General features: G+C 36.2%; 1 protein-coding gene across 4 annotated transcripts in view; it reads right to left on the bottom strand.

Moving 5' to 3' along the window:
- Positions 1-22,611, bottom strand: part of NECAB1 (N-terminal EF-hand calcium binding protein 1) — a 714,313-nt gene that overhangs the window by 57,928 nt on the left and 633,774 nt on the right. For all 4 annotated transcript variants that reach the window (XM_064384351.1, XM_021675784.2, XM_064384352.1 and 1 more), the window contains one exon: positions 15,652-15,749. In XM_064384351.1, coding sequence (XP_064240421.1) covers positions 15,652-15,749 — 98 coding nt within the window. The remainder of the gene's footprint in view (positions 1-15,651; positions 15,750-22,611) is intronic.

The raw sequence follows: 22,611 nt of genomic DNA, 5'->3' as shown, positions 1-22,611 counted from the left end.
AAAACAGTCCCTTTCAGCTACTGCCACAGATCTATTGCGCAGAATACTTCTCTATGGAATACTTTTCCTATGGCCACAGGCCAATTCCACTTGGCACTCCTCTCTTTGAAAAGAGGCCACAAATCTAATTTTCATTTAACTTCATGGGGCAAGGAAGGGGGCTTCACAGAATCTCCTACTCTGTTTATCAAATACATAATTACTTTTTCTCTTAGCTGAAAAATAAACCTGCAACAAAATGATCAAGACAGTAGAAAGTGCCGTTATTTTTATATTATTTGATCGTAGAGCAAAGGCTAATTTTTGTTTCCTATTATATTTCTTTTGGTTGCTAGCACATGGTAACACTGAACACGTAGGTGCTTTTTGTGTCTATTAAACTGAATTGAGGTAGCACCTGCTCTGCACATACATGCCGTGGTTTGTTTTTTGCTTTTCAAAAGTTATCTGTGGTTCCTCAGTGTTGAGACTACTTTTTCTGTTTTCTTTCTCTGGGATTCAGAGACACTGAGTTCTGCTCCTGGAGTTTTTTATAGTTTTGGTAGCTGGGTCCTACATACCTTCTTGGTGCTTCCAAGAGTGTTGTAGGATTATATGTTCTGTCACTGCAGATGATCTGTTTTGATCATATTAACAAGGAGATGGCTAACTAGGTGCTGTGCTTCCCTTTCAGTTGTTCCTTTATATTTTTATGAATTAATTTCTGTTTAGTTTTGATCATTCTGTTATTAACAGACATTTGTGCTTCTATGCAATCGTATGTGTTTCTGCCCATAAGCAGCAGCTTAGTCAATCACTTAGGGAAATACATGCATCTCTGTGCATTTATCAGACTGAAGTTCTCCCAAAAACAAGCCCCTATGCTTCATTCAACTATTGATTTGACTTTCATAGATCAGCTGAAATGTATATCCTTAAAATGAAGGGAAGTCTCATGAAGCACTTATCTGTTTTTCTAAAAAAATCATGATGGTAAACTTCTGACTTAAAGTTAACATTTTCGCTGAAGGATTAACATTCCAATTTTTTACTTAGATTATTAGTTGGCTGCTCTGTTGAATTCTCTCCTCTACCTTATGGAAATAAAATATTTTGCTTGTTGTTTTAAGAAATAATCCATCATATCCGTACAAAGCACCAAGCCACATGTTTCCAATAACAAAGTATGAAACTTGAGAATGACCTTAGAAGTAGAAAGATGAACAGTCCCACGACTATTTTGCCTATATTGTGCCTATTATGGGCCACTTGCAGTGCTAGACCCCCTACATGCATTATATCATTTTATCTTCCCAACATCTGACAATGAAAGAAATGAAGGCAAAAAGATTAACGTGGGCATATGCTAGCAATAGCAGAGCTAGGAATTAAATCAAGTTTTTCCTGAGTATGAAACTGTTATTTCTGGAGATATGTCTCCATTTATCCCACATATTCTGATTTGTATAGTTTGGGAGCCTGGAGGTAATTTTCCATATTTTAATGTATATAAATGACCTATGCAGAACTCAAAGGCAGAATTAACAAGGAAATAAAAAATTTTATTCTTCTCTTATCATGTATTTCCTTATATATTAAAGAAGAATTGGGCTCTGTTTAGCATAATCATTATTAAAAATATTTATGTGAGAAAAGTGTGTCTGGAACTGTTACAAATATACAATTAAATATGCTATCAGTCTACTTTATATGATATTTATGCTGTATTTATTCCTTGTTTTTTAGGTTACCAACATGACAATCAGCTTCTGTTTCTAAGAAATTCTAAAAATATTATTCACCTGTGCCTATCATGTCCTGCCACATTATAATCTTGGTTACAGCTCTCAAAATGTCAGAGCAGATCATGAACTAAAGATGTGTCATAGGCAAAATCATTTAAAAGGCAAGTTCAACATCATGAACTCAAGAAAAAAATCCAACCTCCAGTAAAGTTGATGATGACCTACAAATTTTTTTTTTTTATTGCATACAAATTTTTTTTTAATAGCATTCTTTACAAAATACAAAACTGTATGAGCACTACGATTAAAACTGCGAATCCCTTTCTTTTCCCCAGAGCTCCGCAGCTGGCCACAAAATGCATCTGGTCCATTGAAGCGGGTGCCTGATTGCCTCCTGCACTGGTGGAATTCAGGCAGGAGGGAGGTATACAGCTTTCACCCTATGAGTTGGTGAGTTCAGAAAGAGTATTGTGTTGCTCTGGACAAGCAATCATTCCAAATTTTAGAAACAACCTGGTGATGGATATTCTGTAAATCTGCTCCCTCTTCACCATCTCCATAGTCCCTTGGAACGGACACCTATCTGGCTGTCTAATATATATAATATATAGATCTCATATATATATAATATACATATATATATGTGACCACAACCAATTCTGGACAATATTATATATATATATAAAATCTACATATTATATAGATAATATCTACATTATCTATATAATATATAGATAATAAATATATCATATATAATATATATAATACATCATATATTATATATGTATATGTATATTATATATGTATATGTATATTATATATATTTTGTAAATATTATATGTATATTATATATATTTTATATATATTATATGTATATTATCTATATATTTTAAATTAACTGAGTGCCTTAACTAGCCCAAATAGTTGTTGGTGATACAGTGAGAGAGAAGACACTTCAGGACAGTTGGGGTCACAGACAAGTAAAAAGCAAAAGGAGCTACCATGAAGATGTGCAGGAGGTGGTTTGAATACACCTAATCTCCCCTGTACCCCCACCAACACCCCACTTGGAGGACCAAGAAAGGCTTCCTAGGGGAAGTGACAGTTAAGCTAACTCCCATAGTATCACCAGGAATATTAGAGGACCAGCTAGATGAAGAGCATAGATAACTGGAGGAGCCCTGAGGAAGGACCTAGGGAGGGCTGAGTAATGTCATCCACAAGGAAGGACCACTATATGACAAGGTCCAGTTGGGAGAGAGAGATGGTAGGGAACTCAGAGAATTGAAAATAGCTGAGTATGGCTGGAGAGAAAGTCATCTGGTAAGGTCTGGCAAGAGGTAGAGCTAGAGAGATGGGCAGGGTACCAGATGAGCAGGAAGGCTCAGATTTGGATGGGCCTATGTGCTCTGGGCAGAGTCTGGACTTTTTCCTGAGGTCAATGAGGAGCCAGTGTAAAGTTTTAAGGAGGTGAAGAGAAGTCTTATTTTTTATTTTTTGGAAAGATGTCTCATCCTGCAGGGTGGAGCATGGTCTATAGACAACACTGGATAAAAACATAATGACTTTGGTATCTGTGGCAAGGAATCCCTGTGAGAGTCAAGGAGGCTCTGCTTCATGTGGCCCAGTGGGTTGCCAGGGAAGAGGATGGATGTGAGCAACATGAAGGACAGAATCATTAGGACTAGGTGACTGACTTGATCGTAGGGGATAAAGGAAAGAGCATGAGGCAACAGAGATCTAAAGGGGGTACAAATATGACAGTCATCTTTTTGGGGGGTTAATAAACATATGGATCATTTCTTTTTCATATAAAATATTTACTGTTAAAATATCATTTTAAATATTGTATAAACATATGTTGAGTCAATGTTTTTTAAGAAAATGGAAATTATGATGCTATCAAATGTTTATATGAACTGAAGAAAAAAAATCCAACTGCAAGAAAAGTTGACACTGACCTACAAAAATTTTTAGATAGTTATTAATGCTCATATTTGACTGAATGATGAAGAAAATCAAGGCACATTTCTCTCCCACAATAAAGAAAAATCCTATGAGTTAACCCCTCACCCACCTCAATTTTATTTTACTTAAATGCTGATATTCAAAATAATATAGAAACACTACATGACCGTGTAAGGAAGAGAGTGATAAGCTGTATCTTCTGATGTTCCTGAGAAAACCAAGAAAAATCCTTACACAAATATTATCTTAACATTTTGCATAGTTGCCATTTTGCATGTTGTTATAAACCAAAGATTCTTGGCCTTTGTCTGCTACATTTGGATCATATAAAAGCACACTTGAGGCTGGGTATGGTGGCTTATGCTGGTAATCCTAGCCATTTGGAAGGCCAAGGCAGCCGAATCACTTGGGCCCAGGAATTTGAGACCAGCCTGGGCAACATGGTGAAACCCCCTTCTCTACTAAAAATACAAAAATTAGCCAGGCTCAGTAGTGTGTTTCTGTGATCCCAGCTATTTGAGACGCTGAGGCAGGAGAATAGTTTGAACCTGCGAGGCGGAGGTTGCAATGAGCCAAGATCCCACTACTGTACTCCAGCCTGCGCAACAGGAGTGAAAGCCTACCTCAAAAACAAAATAAAACAAAACCAAAAAAAAACAAAACAAAAAGTGTACTTGAATAGAAAAGCATTCAGAACTAATAGCCTTAACTTTGTGTTTCTTATTTCCTTCTGTGAGTGTCAACAACCAAAAAAAGAATCAAATCAAGAACGACATTTTTTAAAATGAGAACAATTCTTAGTTCTATTATATTTTTTCTATATGGGAATAAGTAATATTTGTTGAAAATTATGAAAACCCTATTTATGTACAGGATAACATATACATAAATATACACAAATGGCATAATATGTACAATAGCTTATCTTTCAAACAATAAAGATCAATATTATGAGTGAAGATTATCCTCATTTTAGAGGTGACAGTTGGGAAACAAATAAGTAGATATGAGAGAATGTGACCCTCATGTGACCAACTTCCTTTATTTCCATTATTTGAAAACTTCCAATATGCCTCTGCTACTTAATGATTAAATGCTAAATTTCTCAGCCAATTTGCCTTTTAGCCTGGACACTCACAATGTCCAAAATCGCTTGATGCTTCAAACACTCTGTATTCCCCAAATTTCTATGAAAATGCATTGTGTTTCTCACATTTTTGTTTCTGTTACTTCTTTTCCTTGAAGTGACTTTTATTCTCACTATTTCCCAGCAATCTTTGGCCATAAACGTTTCACTCTTTGAAGTTTATCTTCAATACTGTTTACTCCATGATAACTTTCCAGATTCACTGGACAAAGTGATCCTTTCCTATTTTCTATTATTACCATGTTATTTAAACCATTCTTATGAAATCTACTTAAAGCTTTGGATGGCAGATAGTTCTAAATTACCCATTTTGTTTTATGGTGAGACTCTTGAGGGCATTGTGTTGCAAAACTTAGATTCCTTTCCATTTCCTAGAATGACATTTCTGCTGAACTAGTGAATAAACTGAGTTGTTTTTCAAGGACATGGATTTTCAGACATTAATAACTGAACCCTTTTTGTTTGAAAGGTGATAGTTTTAAAATACTTCTTTAAAAGCTTGTTTTAGAGTGACTATATTTAATATTAACTCAAACTCAGGAAAATGTATTTTTCATCTTGTTATATATGTTTTGGCTTTATAGATATATAATCATTATATATTCATTTGTATATGTGACTTAGTTCTAAAGATAAAACATAATTGACTCTCATTATCTTTCAGAATTTTTTCTGTATTAGTCTTTCCTCACATTGCTATGAAGAAATACCTAATACTGGGTCATTTATAAAGAAAAGATATTTAATTGACTCACAGTTCTACATTGCTGGGGAGGCCTCAGGAAACTTCATGGTGGAAGGCAAAGGAGAATCAGGCAGGATGGAATGAGTGTGAGCAGGGAAAATGTCAGACACTTACAAAACCATCAGATCTCACGAGGCACATTCACTATGATGAGAACAGCATGGAGGAAGCAGCCCCATGATCACATACCTCCCCTTAGTCCCACCCTTGACACGTGAGGATTATGGGGATATAGGGTTTATAATTCAAGGTGAGATTTTGGGTGAGGACACAGCCAAACCATATTAGATGCATTCAACTAACATAAGGGATAGCCATGTATGTCAGTTTTAAAAATCGATTTGATTTCTTTTAATGGGGTAGATATAAATGGAGGAAAAAAAGATAAAGATTTTTTTTCCAGCACTCCACCACACACACACACACACACACACACACACACACACACACACACACGTTAAAAGTTAACTACTGGCCAGGCCTGGTGGCTCACACCTGTAATCCAAGCACTTTGGAGGCCAAGGCAGGCGGATGAGGTGGGGAGTTCAAGACCAGCCTGACCAACTTGGTGAAACTCCGTCTTTAAAAAAAAAAAAAGATTAAACTTTGGAGCCGGGCGCGGTGGCTCAAGCCTGTAATCCCAGCACTTTGGGAGGCCGAGGCGGGTGGATCACGAGGTCAAGAGATCGAGACCAGCCTGGTCAACATGGTGAAACCCCGTCTCTACTAAAAATACAAAAAATTAGCTGGGCATAGTGGCGCGTGCCTGTAATCCCAGCTACTCAGGAGGCTGAGGCAGGAGAATTGCCTGAACCCAGGAGGCGGAGGTTGCAGTGAGCCGAGATCGTGCCATTGCACTCCAGCCTGGGTAACAAGAGCGAAACTCCGTCTCAAAAAAAAAAAAAAAAAAAGTTAACTACTATGGTGGTTTTAAGGATACATACACACAAGTGGAGTTTAATTCCCCTCCCATTGAGTGTGGGCTGGACTTATTGACTTGCTTCTAGTAAATAGAACATGGCAAAAGTAATAGGATGTTATTGCCAAGATTATATTATAATCTTAGTCTGTCTCTCATTTTATTTTATTTATTTATTATTTTTGAGATTGAGTCTTGCTCTATCACCCAGGTTGGAGTGCAGTGGCACAATCTGGGCTCACTGCAACCTGCACCTCTAGGGTTCAAGCAATTCTCCCAGCCTCAGCCTCCTGAGTAGCTGGGATTACAGGTGCCTGCCACAATGCCCAGCTAATTTTGTATTTTTCAGTAGAGACAGGATTTCTCCATGTTTGCCAAGGCTGGTCTTGAAAGCCTAATCTCAGGTGATCCACCCACCTCAGCCTCCCAAACTGCTAGGTGTATAGGCGTGAGCCACCACACCTGGCCTCTCTTTCTTTACAATCATTCTCTACAGAAAACCAGCTACAATGACAGGAGCAGCCCTATGGAGAGGTCCATGTGGTGAGATGGAAGCCACATAGCTGACTCTATTTCCTTGGAATGTGTCAGCAGCCATGTGAATGAGCTTGAAAGCAACTCCTCAAGGACCTTAAAATGACTACATTATCATGATAATCTTTGAATAGGAATCACCCACTTAAGCCTTGGATTCCTGACCCTCAGAAATTACAGCAGTAGATAACTATTACAACTAACAAACCCTTCAATATATTTTCTGTCTTCTCAGCCATAATTTTTGTCATCTTCTCAAGAAGTTGGCTAGAAACTAAATACCTTCATGCCAAGGAAGACTAGAAAGCAATTCATAGGGATCAAGTTAAGATAGCTGTCCACATCTCAGCTGTGCGACCTTGAGTGAGGTAGCTTACATTTTTTGTCTTCATTTTCTAATACACTTACAGGGATAATCACTGAATCTACCCAATAAAAGATTAGGATAAAATATGCTACTAAAATAAAAATACTTAGCATTGTACCTGGAAACTGGTAATGGCTCCATAGATGTTAGCTATGCATTACATTATTATTATTATTTTGGTTCTTAAAATAAAGCTAAGCGGTCTCCTAGATAGACTTTAGTCTTACAAAGTAACAACACATAGCCAGTATTCTGAAACCCAGATAGATGTAAGACTGATGAAAACATCTTCTCATCCTGTCAGAAGCAAGGCTGCTTGTGGCATAATTGGTAGTCCTAAAATGTGAGTATGATCCATAACAGAAATTTAAACTGAAACCCAGAGAAATTGTAGGAAAGTTTCCCAGAGATCTCGGTCAATTAAATAACACTGCGTGGCTGTTAGAGCTACATTCCATGTGTTATTATACAACTGACAGGTCACAGGATAAATCATTCCAAATGGATGTCACACAATACCATGTGGCCCTGAGCTCTCTTATCCTGTAGCCAACAGGAAGCACCTATAATAGATTTTTTGCACACATTCATTTTCTTTTTGAAAGTACATTCTTCTGGATGTACTTATTTTGAAAATAACAACTTTGCCAAAACTAATGAATTCTCAAATAACATTGAGTATTTCTGGTTTGCAATATTTAGTATTTCCTATTTGTAAATAAGAATGGGAAGGAACAACTTCAACATGATAATAACTAATGCCCATCAAATGTGAGAAACACAACACAGACAAATTTTTAATCTCTCCCTCTGCACTTTTCCACTTCAGGCAAAAGAAATGAGTCATATCAAATTTAATTCTCGTGACAGAAGGAATCACATGCTGTGCTGTTTATCCCCCATGAGTGTTTGCATTAACTTCTCTCCCTTATCTAGCTTTTAGCATTTCAAAGTTCAGTTCTTCAGAAATAGGGCTGTACATTCAATCAGGCAACTGTAGTTCAGAACTATATTTTTGGACAAAATAAACCAGCTTTTCTTTTTAAATAGAGCAGTGTACTTTGTACTCATCCTTTCATTAGGCAGAAAATTAACTCCCAATTTATTTTAGGGATATAAGTGTTCCAGCTAGTAATCTAAGTAAGATAAATAAAAGAAACCCTCTACAAAGGAAAAAAAAATGGCTGTTTAAAATTATAGGTACATAAAACAAAATAAAAGTAATTTACCACTATATCTTATTTCTGGTTGGGGTGGGGAGGAAGGATTGGTAGAACTGTCTGAAAATAGAAAACAATCATGAAAAAAATGATTACTAATAGGGACCTCTGTGGCTTTGGGGTACACCAGCGGTTGACCTGGGGCTTCTACGTGCCACAGCTCAAGGAATCTGTTTTTTTTTTTAAGTCCTCTTGATTCGAGATTATTTTCAAGATCAAAGTTTGTTATTTATACATTCCTTTGAGAGACTGTAAATAAGGTGAAATGCCAGCTGCAGTCAGCATGACCTGACCCCTCCATCTGTAAACCACAGCCTCTTCTGGACATGAAAGAGGGCCTCTGGCTGAACTAGGCTTCATAGCTGCCTCCTTAAAGAGTCAGAGAAGGGTCGTTATCTGTAGACTCTTCTATTCTTTTTCCTTTATTAAAATTGTCTATTCTTTGAGGCTCATTTGAGTCTCACCTTCTTCCTGATGTTTCATCTGACTACTCGGTGAACACTGACCTCTCCCTTTTCTGAATGCCAAGTTTATTTTTGGCCTATATCAATGTACTGCCAATTAATTAAATACATTATTTACTTACTTTTATTGTTTGTGTCTTTTCTGTTAAAAATATGTAAGAATCTGCTAATGTCTTACATGATTGTATTTATAGAATTTTGTTATTCAAGCTTTTTAAAACTGGTTTTGTGGAAAATGATCTTATTCCTTTAAGATACAAGATTCTAAAGTGTAAGTCGCAGTTTATTACTGCCTTGTGGTACAGAAGCAGAATTTGAAATCTTATGTAACAATAGGTGTAAAGTATAGCTTCAAAGTTCAGACCAAAAAAATGGGAGAAAATAGGGCGTTAAAGAGTGTATACAGATTGATCAACTTCTCTAAAAGAGAGATTAGGTGGGTTGTTTCTTACAGTGGCAGAGGCTTTTGATGTTCAAGCTGTAATATCAGTAAAGGATGATAAATGGCATGCCATGGACAGAACAGCTACTGAAGATGGTAGCTGATCTAGTTACCAAATGTGTACACAAAAGTCAATCATTTTCCAATATGTCATCAACATTATGTAGGAAGTTAGAGAGGGTGGCCATTTAAGACAACAAAAATATAAAACATATATGAATTGATTTAACAAGAGATGTTTTGAACCTATATGAGGTATCATAAAAATATTTAATGAGCCATAAAAAGTTTGAATAAATGAGAAAACATATTTGCACCTGCATGGGAAGGGGAAATATTACCAAGATGACAATTCTCTAAAAACTACTTTACAAATGTAATGAAAATTCTAATAAAAGTTTTCCCAGCATTGAAAAAACAATTATAAAACTTATGCAAACATGGCAAAGGACAAAAATCTTTGCTAAAGAAGAGCAATGAGGCCTGGTGCAGTGGCTCACGCCTGTAATTCCAGCACTTTGAAAGGCTGAGGTGGGTGGATTACCTGAGCTCAGGAGTTTGAGATCAGCCTGGGCAACATAGTGAAACCCTGTCTCCACCAAAACAAAAACAAAAACAAAAACAAACAAACACGCAAACAAACAAAAAAAGAGAGTGAGAGAGAAGAACAATCAGAGAAGACTTGCACTTTTACATTTTCAAATACACCTAAGTACACAAGAATTAAGATAACGTATCAATAATACTTAATACTAGAAAAGATAGTTTACCATGGGAACAGAATAGTGAGCTCTGACACAAAATCGAGTACACTGTAAGTATTTAGCAAATAGTAAACATAGCATTTTAAGTGTTGATCAAGAATGGATCATTCAAGAAATAGTACAGTTACCTATTTGAAAAAAGAAATCAGTAAGACTCCTATTAAGCTTTCAGATCCTTTATAAATTCATCAAGAACCCAAAAGACCAATATTTTTGCTTACTGCTGTCAAGTACAATAGCCTTTACTTTGGATATGTTTCGTTCTAGTAAGTAAAAAGCTAAACATCCATTGTTTGACTTGGGCATGTAACTTGCCTTATTTTCTAATTAAAGTTCATTTTTCTAATGACAAAAAACTAGAATAACAAATATGAACTTCCTCGCCTAGAACTTGGCTTATGCACCTTCATCTTTTGATTTCAGGATTTAATTATAATTTTAGCATTTAATTATCATCTGCTTCTATCTATAACTTCTTTCATATGTTCACATATTACACTGAGCTTTGGACACCTACTTATTCATTTGTCAAAAACAAAACTAAAAATATTTCCAACAGAGAAGCTAAAAATCTTTATGCCTTTGCTCATCCACAGCTGAACTCTGAAGACTTTGATTGTTCCAAAGAACAAAGATACCTAATACAAGAAATGTTTTGTATCGTGATACAACTTATAGCTGTTTATTTATAGCACGTTCATGTGGAAGCACATAAACCTTAAATAAAAAAATTTTAAATGAGAATCACTTGGTTTAAATCTCATTATCTTTAGGATATCGGTAAATCAACTAGTCACATTGTGACTCAGTTTCCTCATTTTTAAAATGGGTACATTACCTTTTGCCTAACATTCCTTACTAGGATGTGATGAAGAATAAGGGAAATACATATATTAAAGTATGTTGAAAACTCCAAGTTGCTTTATAAATGCTAGTTGGCATTAACAGCTATTCCTCATCCTCTTTTTGGCTATAGCCACTGAAGCCCTAGCCCGGCAGGAAAGAAGAGTCATTAGGCATTGTCTGGCAACTTGGCTCAGAGAAGTCAGATCAGTCCCCAAGATTCTGGTGAGGCTGCAGCAATGGCTAGAAAGAACCAGTGACGTGGTTGCCAGGTAGATGCCAATCTAAGTCCCGAGCCTGCACAGACATTACTATGCACTCTGTCCTCTATCCTCCTAGCGTATCCACCTTAGCCACTATCTTGTTCATGATCTTTGCCTGAACTGTGTGTACATCTACAGTGGTGTAGATGTACACCACTGTGTAAACTCTATCAATAACCTCAAAGTGGTTTCTTATCACCTTTAAATTACCCCCAAAGTCAGGTTCACATGAATTAGAAAGGTTAGGGCTCTCATCTCAGTTCTGTCTCCTCCTTACCCGGTTAGAGGTGGAGATTTCTGGGCCCAGGAAGTAGGTACTGCAGAATCCTTCAAGATAACTAGGGTCTTCTATGAGAGAACATGTTTCTCCTGACTTCATTGAGCAACCTTTCCAGGGATGTCGAGTTCCTCTGTGCCAGGTGCTGGGCAGAAGTCTGGCCAAGATTGCACGGAGGATTCTAAGGCTTAGGCCTGACTCAGGGCTTCTCTTCTACTGAACCAAACTTGCAGCCTCAAGACACTTCTCCCCTAGTTTGTATCCTCCTAGTCTCTACTTCTTCTTCCCTAAACACACTCATTTTGACAGATAATTTCAAGGAAAAAAGAAGATGTGAAATAAACAGTTTGAAAAGTGTTTTTCGTGGTTGCTCTGAAGTCCAAGAATAATTTTTTCATTATATTCATAAATACTTAAGGACTGAATACTTAAAAGATTGTAATAAAACTGTAACAAATAATCAAAATGCTTGCCTTCTGTGAGCCTACGAGGGTATTTTACTATGCCACATATGGTATTATTTCAGCTTGGATATTTTGCCTGAAACAGGGAAAATTTTAATATGTCCTATATAAAATTACGGTAATGATGTTTGTCCCAAATAGAAATTCTGTGTCCTATTGTTATTTCATCTTTTTCACAGTAAGACTCATAAATAAATGATTATGATCTTTAGTGAAAGGAATATGGAGCCCTGGGAGGCTCAGATGCTCAACATAAAAATCTAGAGATAGAGGAGAGATGAAAAGATTGAGATAAAGCAATCTGCAGATGCTACAGAGAGAAACAACATAGATCCCAAAGACAGATGTAGGAGGGTAGAGAGAGACAGAGGCCCAGCAGTGGTAGGATTCAAGTCTATTTTTTTCTTAAAATTATTGAATGTATTGTAGGGTATGTTTGTTTGAAAAGTAACTTTTAGAATAAAAAGTATATATACATTTTAATTTTGGAAAATTTCACAGCTGCACTCAGTAAGGTAACTAACAAACCCTAAATAATTATTTTAAGAATGCCTTCTTCACTTTAGCTTATGATAATCTCCTTTTAAGCCCTACAAATAAGCAGGGAATCCCATTTGTGTTTATATAACACAGCACATGATGAATTTAGCTGTAGCATCAGAATTCTACATTTGCTTTGAGATTACAAGCACTTCACATACTGATGCTATAAGTTAGCTTACCACCTCTACCCTGCAGAAAGAAGAAAAACTAACAGACAAAGCTATTTTTGTGTGTGTGTTTGTGACATTCCAAAGTCAGGCAGAGGGTTCTGGTTTTAGTTACCATTGGGACTTTCAAATGGCCATTTGGAACTTGACCTATGGTGTTTTGTTCCAGAAAAATAAGCAAAGTAAAATAATCCATGTAGCCCTTGAGGATCTGACAAAAGGCTGGGGTTGAGGGAGAAGGAGGAGGAGGGGAAATAATGACAGACTGTATCTGTCCTGAGTCACCTCCTGGAGTTTAAGGTAGGCAGCTAAATCCCATTATATCCATTCTCTGACACTGCAAACAGAGGTACTGCCAGTCAAGATAGATCACAAAAGTCTTGTATTTCATGTTTCATAAAAGCCTAGAACAATCACATCTTCTTACTGAGACAGGACTTTTTATCTGAGTAGAAATACAGAGAAAAAAATGCTAGATTTCTAACTCTGAAGGGTCCATGTGCTAGGCAGTGTGGAGATGTCTATTCAACAGTGGCTTGAGAAATGTCAAAACTCCGCCTTTTCCTCATCTTTGAGCTATTAAACAAAGGGGCTTTTTCTAATTTTGATTTTGACCATTTCTTATTTTTGTTTTTCCTTTTTTATTTTAAATCAGAGACATATGCTTTTCTTGATTAAGCAGTATAATATGAATCAAATGCATTTTTAAGGGTGAGTGCCAAGAAAAAGATTTTGTAACCTAAGAAACCAAAACAATAGGTTGACCTCAATTTGAATCCCACAAAACCTCATTGTCTCAATACAAGGAAAAACAACATGATTTTAGTGCATATTTGTGAGGAAATAAGGAAGATTATATAACTTGTTTTTTTTCTTCCTATTAGAGGAAATCCATAAGCTTCTTAAATTAACTTAGGAGCAATTTTTCTTTTAGGAGCAAAAGTATTTCTTTTGGAACTATATGTTTGTTCATTTAACCAATCAATTTATTTAATCCATCAATAAATGTTTTGAGTACAATTTTAATTGTCAGGTCCTGTGCTAGGCTTAGGATACACATGGTGAGCCAAAAACAAAAGAAATAAAAAACAAAAATCCAGTCACTGCCCTTCTCTTTCTTTACAGACAACAAATAAACAATAACAAAAATATTGTACAGTTTCTCATTCATTCTGATAAATTGCCAGAAAGGAACAGATGAGATACTCTAATAGAGATGACCTTTACTTTTTCTTAGATAGGTGGGCAGAGAAGACCCTTCTGAGGCCATGGTATTTAAGATGAGACTTAAAGAATAAGGAGAAAAAGCTAGACACACAAAACAGAGATTTTTAAATGGCCATTGCTGGAGAGAAGTTTCAAAGGATGAAGTTATTATATGGTTTCCAAATATTCCTGAAGAGGTCTAAAGAAAATGTATTCCGATTCCACTTTTTATCTGTTTTCCTTTTTTTCCTTTTTGAAATTTGTCATTTGGATATAGAATACCCTAGATTGATGCTCCAATTTTCTTATATTTTGTGTTTTGCTTGAAGTTTTAAGAAATGTTCTTAACTTTATTTTCCAAAATTCAGTTGAGTCTTTATTGCTGCTCTCTTGTTTTCCTAACACCAGCAACTCTTACCCAGACTAATGAACCAGCCTACTCACTCATCTCTCTGATCCTATTCCTCTATATTATCCACCCCAATTCCAAGTTAATTCTTGTATGATCTTTTTGAAAGAATGCATGATTTTTAAATTTCTGCTTAAAATATTTGCTCATTTATTTGCACTTAGGATACGTAGGATACTTAGGATACTTAGCTTTGCTGACACTTAGGATACTTAGCTATGCTGACATCATGAAAGATGTGGGCCCTCCCTAGCACTTCAGTTTCATCTCACGTCATGCTGCTCTTTGGTTTTCTATACTTTATCCTGATTGTCCAGCTTCCTTTCCTAGAATGTCCTGTGCCCCTCTTGACTCAGAGTCTCTGCATGTGCTGTTCCCTGTGTTTAGGTCTCCTTTGTCTAGGTACTTCCTTTATCTCTAAGTGCTCAAGTGTCACCTCATCTCAAGCATGAACTAGATGTCTTATCTTGTGCTTCTCATTGGGCTATATTGTAATGCTTAGTGTATTAGTCAGTTCTCTCACTGCTATAAAGAATACCTGAGGCTGGATAATTTATAAAGAAAAGAGGTTTAATTGGCTCACGATTCTGCAGGCTGTACAGGAAGCATAGTGGCTTCTGATTCTGGGGAGGCCTCAGGGAGCTTTCAATCATGGTGGAAGGCAAAGGAGAAGCAAGGCATGTCACATGGCCAGAGGAGGAAGGAGAGGGGCAGAGGAGGAGCCACACAGTTTTAAACAACCAGATCTCATGATGACTCACTCATTCTGTATCAGGAGAACAGCACTGAAAGGATGGTGCTAACTCATTCATGAGAATTCTGCTCCCATGATCCAATCACCTCCCATCAGGTCCCACCTCCAACACTGGGGATTACAATTCTACATGGGATTTGAGGAGGGACAAGATCCAAAACATATCACTTACTTTACACACTCGTATCCCCACCAGGCTGGGAGCTATTTGAACAGCGCTGTGTATCTTTGAATCCTCAACACAGAGCACAGTCTTTGGCATATAGTGTTTATAATTATGTTATGAATAAATAACATAGTTAATTTAATATGAAGAAAAAACTATCAGTGGAATAAAAAATCTATACCTTGAAAATAGGTATGATTTTTAAGAAAAATATTTTTTAAAGAAGAGTTTTTTTTATAGAAAACAAACATTAACACTTTCTTACCTTCTTTGTTTTGCTCATTGCCTTCAGGATGGAAAGATTTAGGTCTTCAAGTGCTGCCAGTACATTCTCATACTCGCCCAGGTGCTGAGAAAAATATTCTGAAAAGTGAAAATATTGAAATAAGTTCAAATTTGAGTTTAGATAATCATAAAACAAAAAAATAATCAACTTATTATTTATTCCTTAAATGAGTAAAACAAAATGTCAGCTATAAATGAAAACTGGAAGGTTTCCAAATAAGACTAACTAAGGTGACAATCTGCTCATTCACTAAAACATCAAGAAAAAAGAAAAGAAAACCTGAATAATTACCATTATCCTTAAAGAAATTCTTCTTCCTTCCTACAAATGTAGGAAAAAATGAATCTGGATCTACTGACAAGGGTGTTTCAATAAAAAAAATTGTTTTTGACAACATATGAATATAGATCTCACTAGGATAGTAATTTTAGAAAAGAGTTAAATTACATTTTATTGTTTTTGGAGGAAACATTAAAGAAGGTAAGCTCTCTTCAAGGTTAAGAGTCAGTGCTGCAAAACATGAGAGGGTCTTCTGTGGCACCTTCCATGTAACTGTCCCTGTCATAATCTTTTTGTATTTTTCAACAATTTGGGCAGAGAAAAAGTAAAGGCTATCACTTTTTTCAGTTGTTAGGAATAAATAATATGGTGGATTTATGATTGAAATTAAAAGTATGGAACGTGAACTGATTCTAAACTAGTAAGTTGAAATGTATATAAATGCAAAACCTTATATTTACTTATGGAAATCTATACATTTCTATAATGAAAGCAAACTAGCGTAACAAAAGTTTATATATTGAAAAGATCTAGGGTTTTCAGACACCAAAAAATGAATAGTCCTCACCATTCCTTTGAACTCTTCCTTGGATAAACTGTAGTTTATTTCTGTCTATCTTTAATGTGCCACAGTATTTGTGGAACTAAATTGAAATGATATATAATCACATATAAGCCACTTGAGATTACAGGAATACATTTCAGCATGTTTGATGGAAACTGCCTTGATTAATTTATTTAATACTCCAGGAACTATTTGTTGATACTGATGTTAATAACAACTGGAAAGTGCCATTGACTGATACAATAGTTAATGTAGAGACTTCTTTAGAGAAGAAAAGAAACACAGGTAAACACTAAATCAATTCCAGATCATGGCTGTCAAAATACAGTCTGTATACACATAGTTTAAGAGCAAATGACATATTTTTTGACAAAGCAAAATGTGTTCCTTAAAAACAAAGTGGCGTAAATTATCTCTTATAAGGATTCTTTAGAAAGTGATTAATAGGAAGATAAGTAAGAAAGTATTTACTCCTTAAATACCTGCTTCAAAACATTTTGTGGTTATAATGTTGACTTTCTGATAAGGTTGACAAATATGTCTAACTTTATTTGTGGAATTATTTATAATAAATGAAGTTCCTGTGCAATTATTTATAACAAATGAATACTCTTCATCAACCAGTGAGCAACGGATGTGGCTGTAGAATATTCCTAAGTTGGGAAAATAATGAATAACAGAACTGAGTCCATGCTATGTTGAAACAAGCAAAAAGTGCAAGAAAAATGCCAATAAATGAAGCTGTTACTTCATTTTCAGTTTAAAACTTGTATATATAATGCCTCAAAGAGAATTGTGATGGGGTTTGAAATGCAAGTAGTCAAAAATATAAAGTGAAAGCAGGCTGGGCATGGAGGCTCGTGCCTATAATCTCAGTATTTTGGGAAGCTAAGGTAGGAGGATAACTTAAACCCAGGAGTTTGAGAGCAGCCTGGCCACACAGCAAGACTCCACCTCTACAAAAAAATTTAAAAATTAGCCAGGCATGATGGTATGTGCCTCTAGTCCCAACTACTTGGGAGGCTGAGGTGGGAGGATTGCTTGAGCTTGGGAAGTTGAGGCTGCAGTGAGCTGTGATAGCACTACTTCACTCCAGCCTCGGTGAGATTTTATATATATATACACACACATATACATATATATATGTGTATATATATGTACATATATGTATATGTGTGTGTATATATATATAGATATAGATAGATAGATAGATAGATAGATAGATAGATAGATAGATAGATAAATGGAGAGAGAGAGAGACAAAGCCATGTTTTAAAATAGATATTTCATTCATAGACAAGATATTTGGCTTAATAAGTAGAGGTTCCTGGAGAGAATTTAAGTTGTCTTTCCACTTTGAAATCGGACCTATACACGCAGATGCAGGCACATGCTGATAAAGCACATGAGAAAAACAATGACTAGAAGCTTCAGCGCTGACACCTACTAGATTTCATTCTTTCTTTCCTTCATTCATCCATTTGTTCAACTCTCCAAGTTAGAAAGAAAGAACAATCACTAGATAGTAAAGAAAATGACTGAGAAGGAAGGGAATTACAATACTCAAGTCCTGGATAGGAGCTTAAGTTGGAAATCTAAGTGTAAGGGTTATTTTGAGGTGGTGCAGCTCATTGTCACTAAGGCTCTTTTATAACTTACTCACTTCTGAATATGGGTCAGGCAGTCAAGGCAAGGGGGCTCCAATAAACTCAAAGACGGAAATTAGATGAAAGAGTCAGACACATCCAACATAGATAAAGAGAGGTAACTCCCCTCTACTTCATCATAGCGAGTGTTCACTTACTCATTCTGTGGCCTAACATACCTTTACTTAGTGCCTTTTATGTGCTAGGTGCTATCATAGGAGTTTGGAATACAAAGGTGAAAAGACAGAAGCGCTACAGTCAGGTAGGAGAGACAGACATTCCAAGAAACAACTGCAATACACATAATCATTGTTAAAGACAGTGGTTCAAGAGCCCAGATACAAGGTGCAATCCAAATAGAGGGTAAGGCAGGAGAATTGCTTGAACCCAGGAGACCGAGATCGCAGTGAGCCAAGATTATTGTGCCACTGCGCTCCAGCCTGGGTGACAGAGTGAGGTCTTGTCTCAACAACAACAACAAAAAAGATAAAGAAAAAAAAAAAGAATTCCCAAGTCTGCTCGGGTAAGTCAGAGAGGGCTTCATAGGGGAAACACCACCAATGGTTTAGTTAACAGATGAATAGGACTTAACCTGCTGGATTCTCAGAGGAAAGGCATGGAAGCAGCTGCTCTCCTGTCCCATTTGCAGGAGCATGTGTAGTTCAGCACTGCTAAGAGATAAAGAACAGGACTGGAACATATTTGAGAATGGTAGGCAGCAAGGAAACAAATGCTAAAAGTCAGTGATGGGAGACAAAGCGTATGTTTTGGAAACACTCCTTGCCAGATGCTCTTTGATCCTCAAGTCTAGGTCAGTGTTTTTGACCACCTGCATCAGAATCCTCTAGTACCTCACTGTTCAGAGTTTGGTTTGTGGACCAGCAGCATCAGTTTCACCTCAGAGCTTGTTAGAGCTTATCTCAGGCCCACTTCCAGGCCTGTTGAATCACAGTCTGCATTTTAATAAGACCCCCAGGTGATTTGTAGGCACATTTAAGTTTGAGAAGTACTACTCTAGGGTACTTGTTAGACATGAAGATGATTAAGAAGGTCTCATCTAGTAAAGCAGAATCTTTGGGTTGAGACCTACGCTTCCTAGGAGATTATGATTCAGAGTACATTTGATACCGCTATGGGCAATGGGAAGCTACAGAACAATTTTGAAAAGGAGAGTGACATCCTCAGATTTTTCTATTAGAAAAGGAAAGGATACACAAAGGATGATTTGGGGGAATGTTGGTGACACCGTCAAGAGACAAAGGAGACATCAATTGACAGGAGTGATTTCATCAGAGAACTAGGACTATAAGCCATACCAAAGCTGTGAAGTGGAATGAGGGGTGGAGTCCAGAATTTCGGCAGTAGATCTGCAAACTACAACACGTGGCAGGCAGGAGGGAAGGACAGTGATGGCTTTGGAAGTGGCTGCGCTTGGACCAAAGTTTTATAACAGGTTTCTCATGTTTGTGACTCATGTTTCTCATTTGAATCACATTGCCAGTGTGAAAGGGGCAAATGTATATTGTCATTAAGTCATGACATTAGAGAAAAAGAATGATTGGGAACAGATATTGATTCCTTAAAATGCTTGTCCTTTGATAACTGGAATAACTTCCTGGAGAAAAGAACTATTTTGTTGAAACTTGCATGTGGGCTTCAGGAACTTGAGCAAAACAGAGTTATATTGTACTTATGGAAATATGTGAAAACCAATCCTCAGCAGTTTAAGTGAAGTATCATTAAAAAGTAGAGTCTGAGCATTAGGTATGATGAAAAAGTAGAGCACAATTTATAAGGAGATGTAAGTTATCTGTCAGAAAGCAGGCTATATTCTCACGAATATACAATGTGCCATCTTCTCTAATAAAATGCTAACAACAAATTAGTTTCTCCCTTCCTTTCTGTACTCAATCAGTGGTGTTCTATTACCAAACTACAGTTTTGTTTTGTTTTTTCTATCCTGCACCTTAGTCTTTAAAGTTGTTGAGTTTTCAGGTCAGCTTAATAATTCTGTCAGAACCAAAGGATCCACAGCTGTCACAAAAGTCTCAGTAGAAAGTGGTCTCACAAAGTATTCTCAAGAGTTTAGATCTAAACTTCTCAAGCAGTTAGAATTTCTCAAGTAGTAGACTAGGTAGAAAAGAAAATAATTGAGAGAGTGTTAAAACCCACATGTTCTGAAGAGGGAGATCAGTCAGATGTAGAAATGTGGGGTATTTTGAGGGGATGCAGATAAGCGACACTCAAACTCTTACATCTCAATCGCCAGTGACATGTGCCACTGGAGAAGAACACATTAGTCTGGAGGAGGGCATAGAGCCTTCTGATTTTCTAGCACCCAGACTTGCAGGCACAGGTCTCTCAGCACTGTCTGGGCTCTGCCAACGCAGCCTGGGTGCTTCCTGCACAGCTACTGAAAACAACCTTGGTATGAAGGGAATAAGTTTTTATTCTGGAGTTTCCTGTACCCTCAGGATTTATCCTTCTTATTTATAGACTTCATCTAACTTTTAATATAGTTTAATATTTGGTAGATAACAACCAACTAGATGAGAAATTACACTATTAAATATATTTAACCTTGCTAACAAAGCTTTCTTACAGATATGCTTTCAGATCAAGCACATTCATTGCAATTATCCTTTACCCATCTATAAATATTTCAACTACCTACTCTTAACTCCCAAGTTCAAGATCTGCAAAACAGTTCAGTAAAAATGAGTAGGGTTATGAAAACAGCCATAAACAGGGTAGGGCCAGAGAAAGTAGTAATTATATTCCTGAATGCTTTAGATTGGAGCTAATTATGGTAGAAATACAAACCAAAGCTTCAGTGCCAGAGTTCAAAAACAATTCCCTAATTAAAATTGAGTTTTGTATTGACTGATAGTGATAAGATACAGCAAAAAAAAAAAAAAAAAATGCCTTTAGGAAGGTCTTCACAATTGTACGTGAAGAGTGGATAATTTTGGCACTTCTGTAAATTGCTGGTGGGTGTGCACCTTAGAGAAACCTTGATTGAGGAATTGCATGTTTGGGAATCTACCATACAGAATTACTTGAACATAAGTGTGAAGATAATGTATATGAGAATATTTACTTCAATGATGTTTTTCCCATGGAAAGTCGGATTCAAATTGAAAATCCATTAAAAGGAACTTGGTTGAAAAAATTAAGGTGCATAGGACATCATGCAGCCTTTAAATAAAATGAAGTAGAAGGGGATGCAATTGCACTAATCATATAGTATAATATGCATATGCATATATATCAATCATATAGTATAATATACATATGCATATATATCAATGTCAATATACACATAATAATGTCTGGAAGAATATGTTCCAAGTGAATAGCAGAGCTTAGTATTGGAGATACAATGAGTGACAGAGAAGATTGACAAATTAGCTTATACACCTACATAATACTGTCAAATTTAAAAAATAGCAGTTAAGTATTACTTTCATAATTAAAATTACAAAGAAATTTTTTTCAAAATAAATATTTTAATAGATTTTAAATTCTAGGTCCTTAACTTAGTAACTGACAAATTAAGTAAAAGCCTCAGAATTAAAGTTTTAGGTATCTGCAACTTGTAATTGGCTTCTAAGAAAGAACATATGAAATCTACTTTTCATGCCAATCAAGTTCTATCCCTCCCACGCACAAGGGGGAATTTGTGCCGGGTATGAATTGACATATTTCACTTGCTAGCACTGAAGCATTTGGCTTTGATTAGAATCCAACTTAAATATTTACTTCATATTCACAAAATAATGAGAAATGAAACGACACTCTGGAGATTAAAATGCATATTCTTGAACAGAGAGGGGGAGGATTATAACACATGACTGTGAATACAATCACTGGATTTAAAAAACACAGAACAATTCCTGTTGAATTAAAGCCCCACATTCCAATTCCCTAACTAAAACTGTCCAGGGGAAATCATAAAGCTTTTTCAATAAATACAGTATAGGCACCTAATCTAGTTCCCTTATTATAGAATAAAGGCATATTTTAAAAATATATTTTTTCAGTAGAGGAGTAAGTGGAAATTTCTATAATATTTAAAAATTTGAAGTACTTTTAGGGGAAAATAGAGGATACCACAATGTTCCTTAATGATGATGGGCAGGCAACATAGCATATAAAGAAGAACCACTTAGTGTTTTTATCTTAAAAGTCCTTATAACAGTTTGCTTTCTCATCAGCTGTGGCCTACCCAGGCAAAGCTAAGTGAAAAACAAAAAACAGATATAAATGAATGATTTGAGGAAATAACTACTTTGGCCGACATATCTAGACATTTTAGAAATGGGTCTGCCACATTAATGGAATTATCAAGATAATCTTATGCTCTCCATTTTATCTTTTCACTTCACTGATCAGGACTGTGTGCACATAGCTGAGAGTGGACTTTATGTTGACTGCTATTCATCATAA

The sequence above is a fragment of the Aotus nancymaae genome, unplaced genomic scaffold, assembly GCF_030222135.1.
Source record: "Aotus nancymaae isolate 86718 unplaced genomic scaffold, 86718_ANA_hifiasm-v0.15.2.pri h1tg000036l, whole genome shotgun sequence".
Classification (NCBI taxonomy): domain Eukaryota; kingdom Metazoa; phylum Chordata; class Mammalia; order Primates; family Aotidae; genus Aotus; species Aotus nancymaae.
This window is presented reverse-complemented; position numbering and strand designations above follow the sequence as displayed.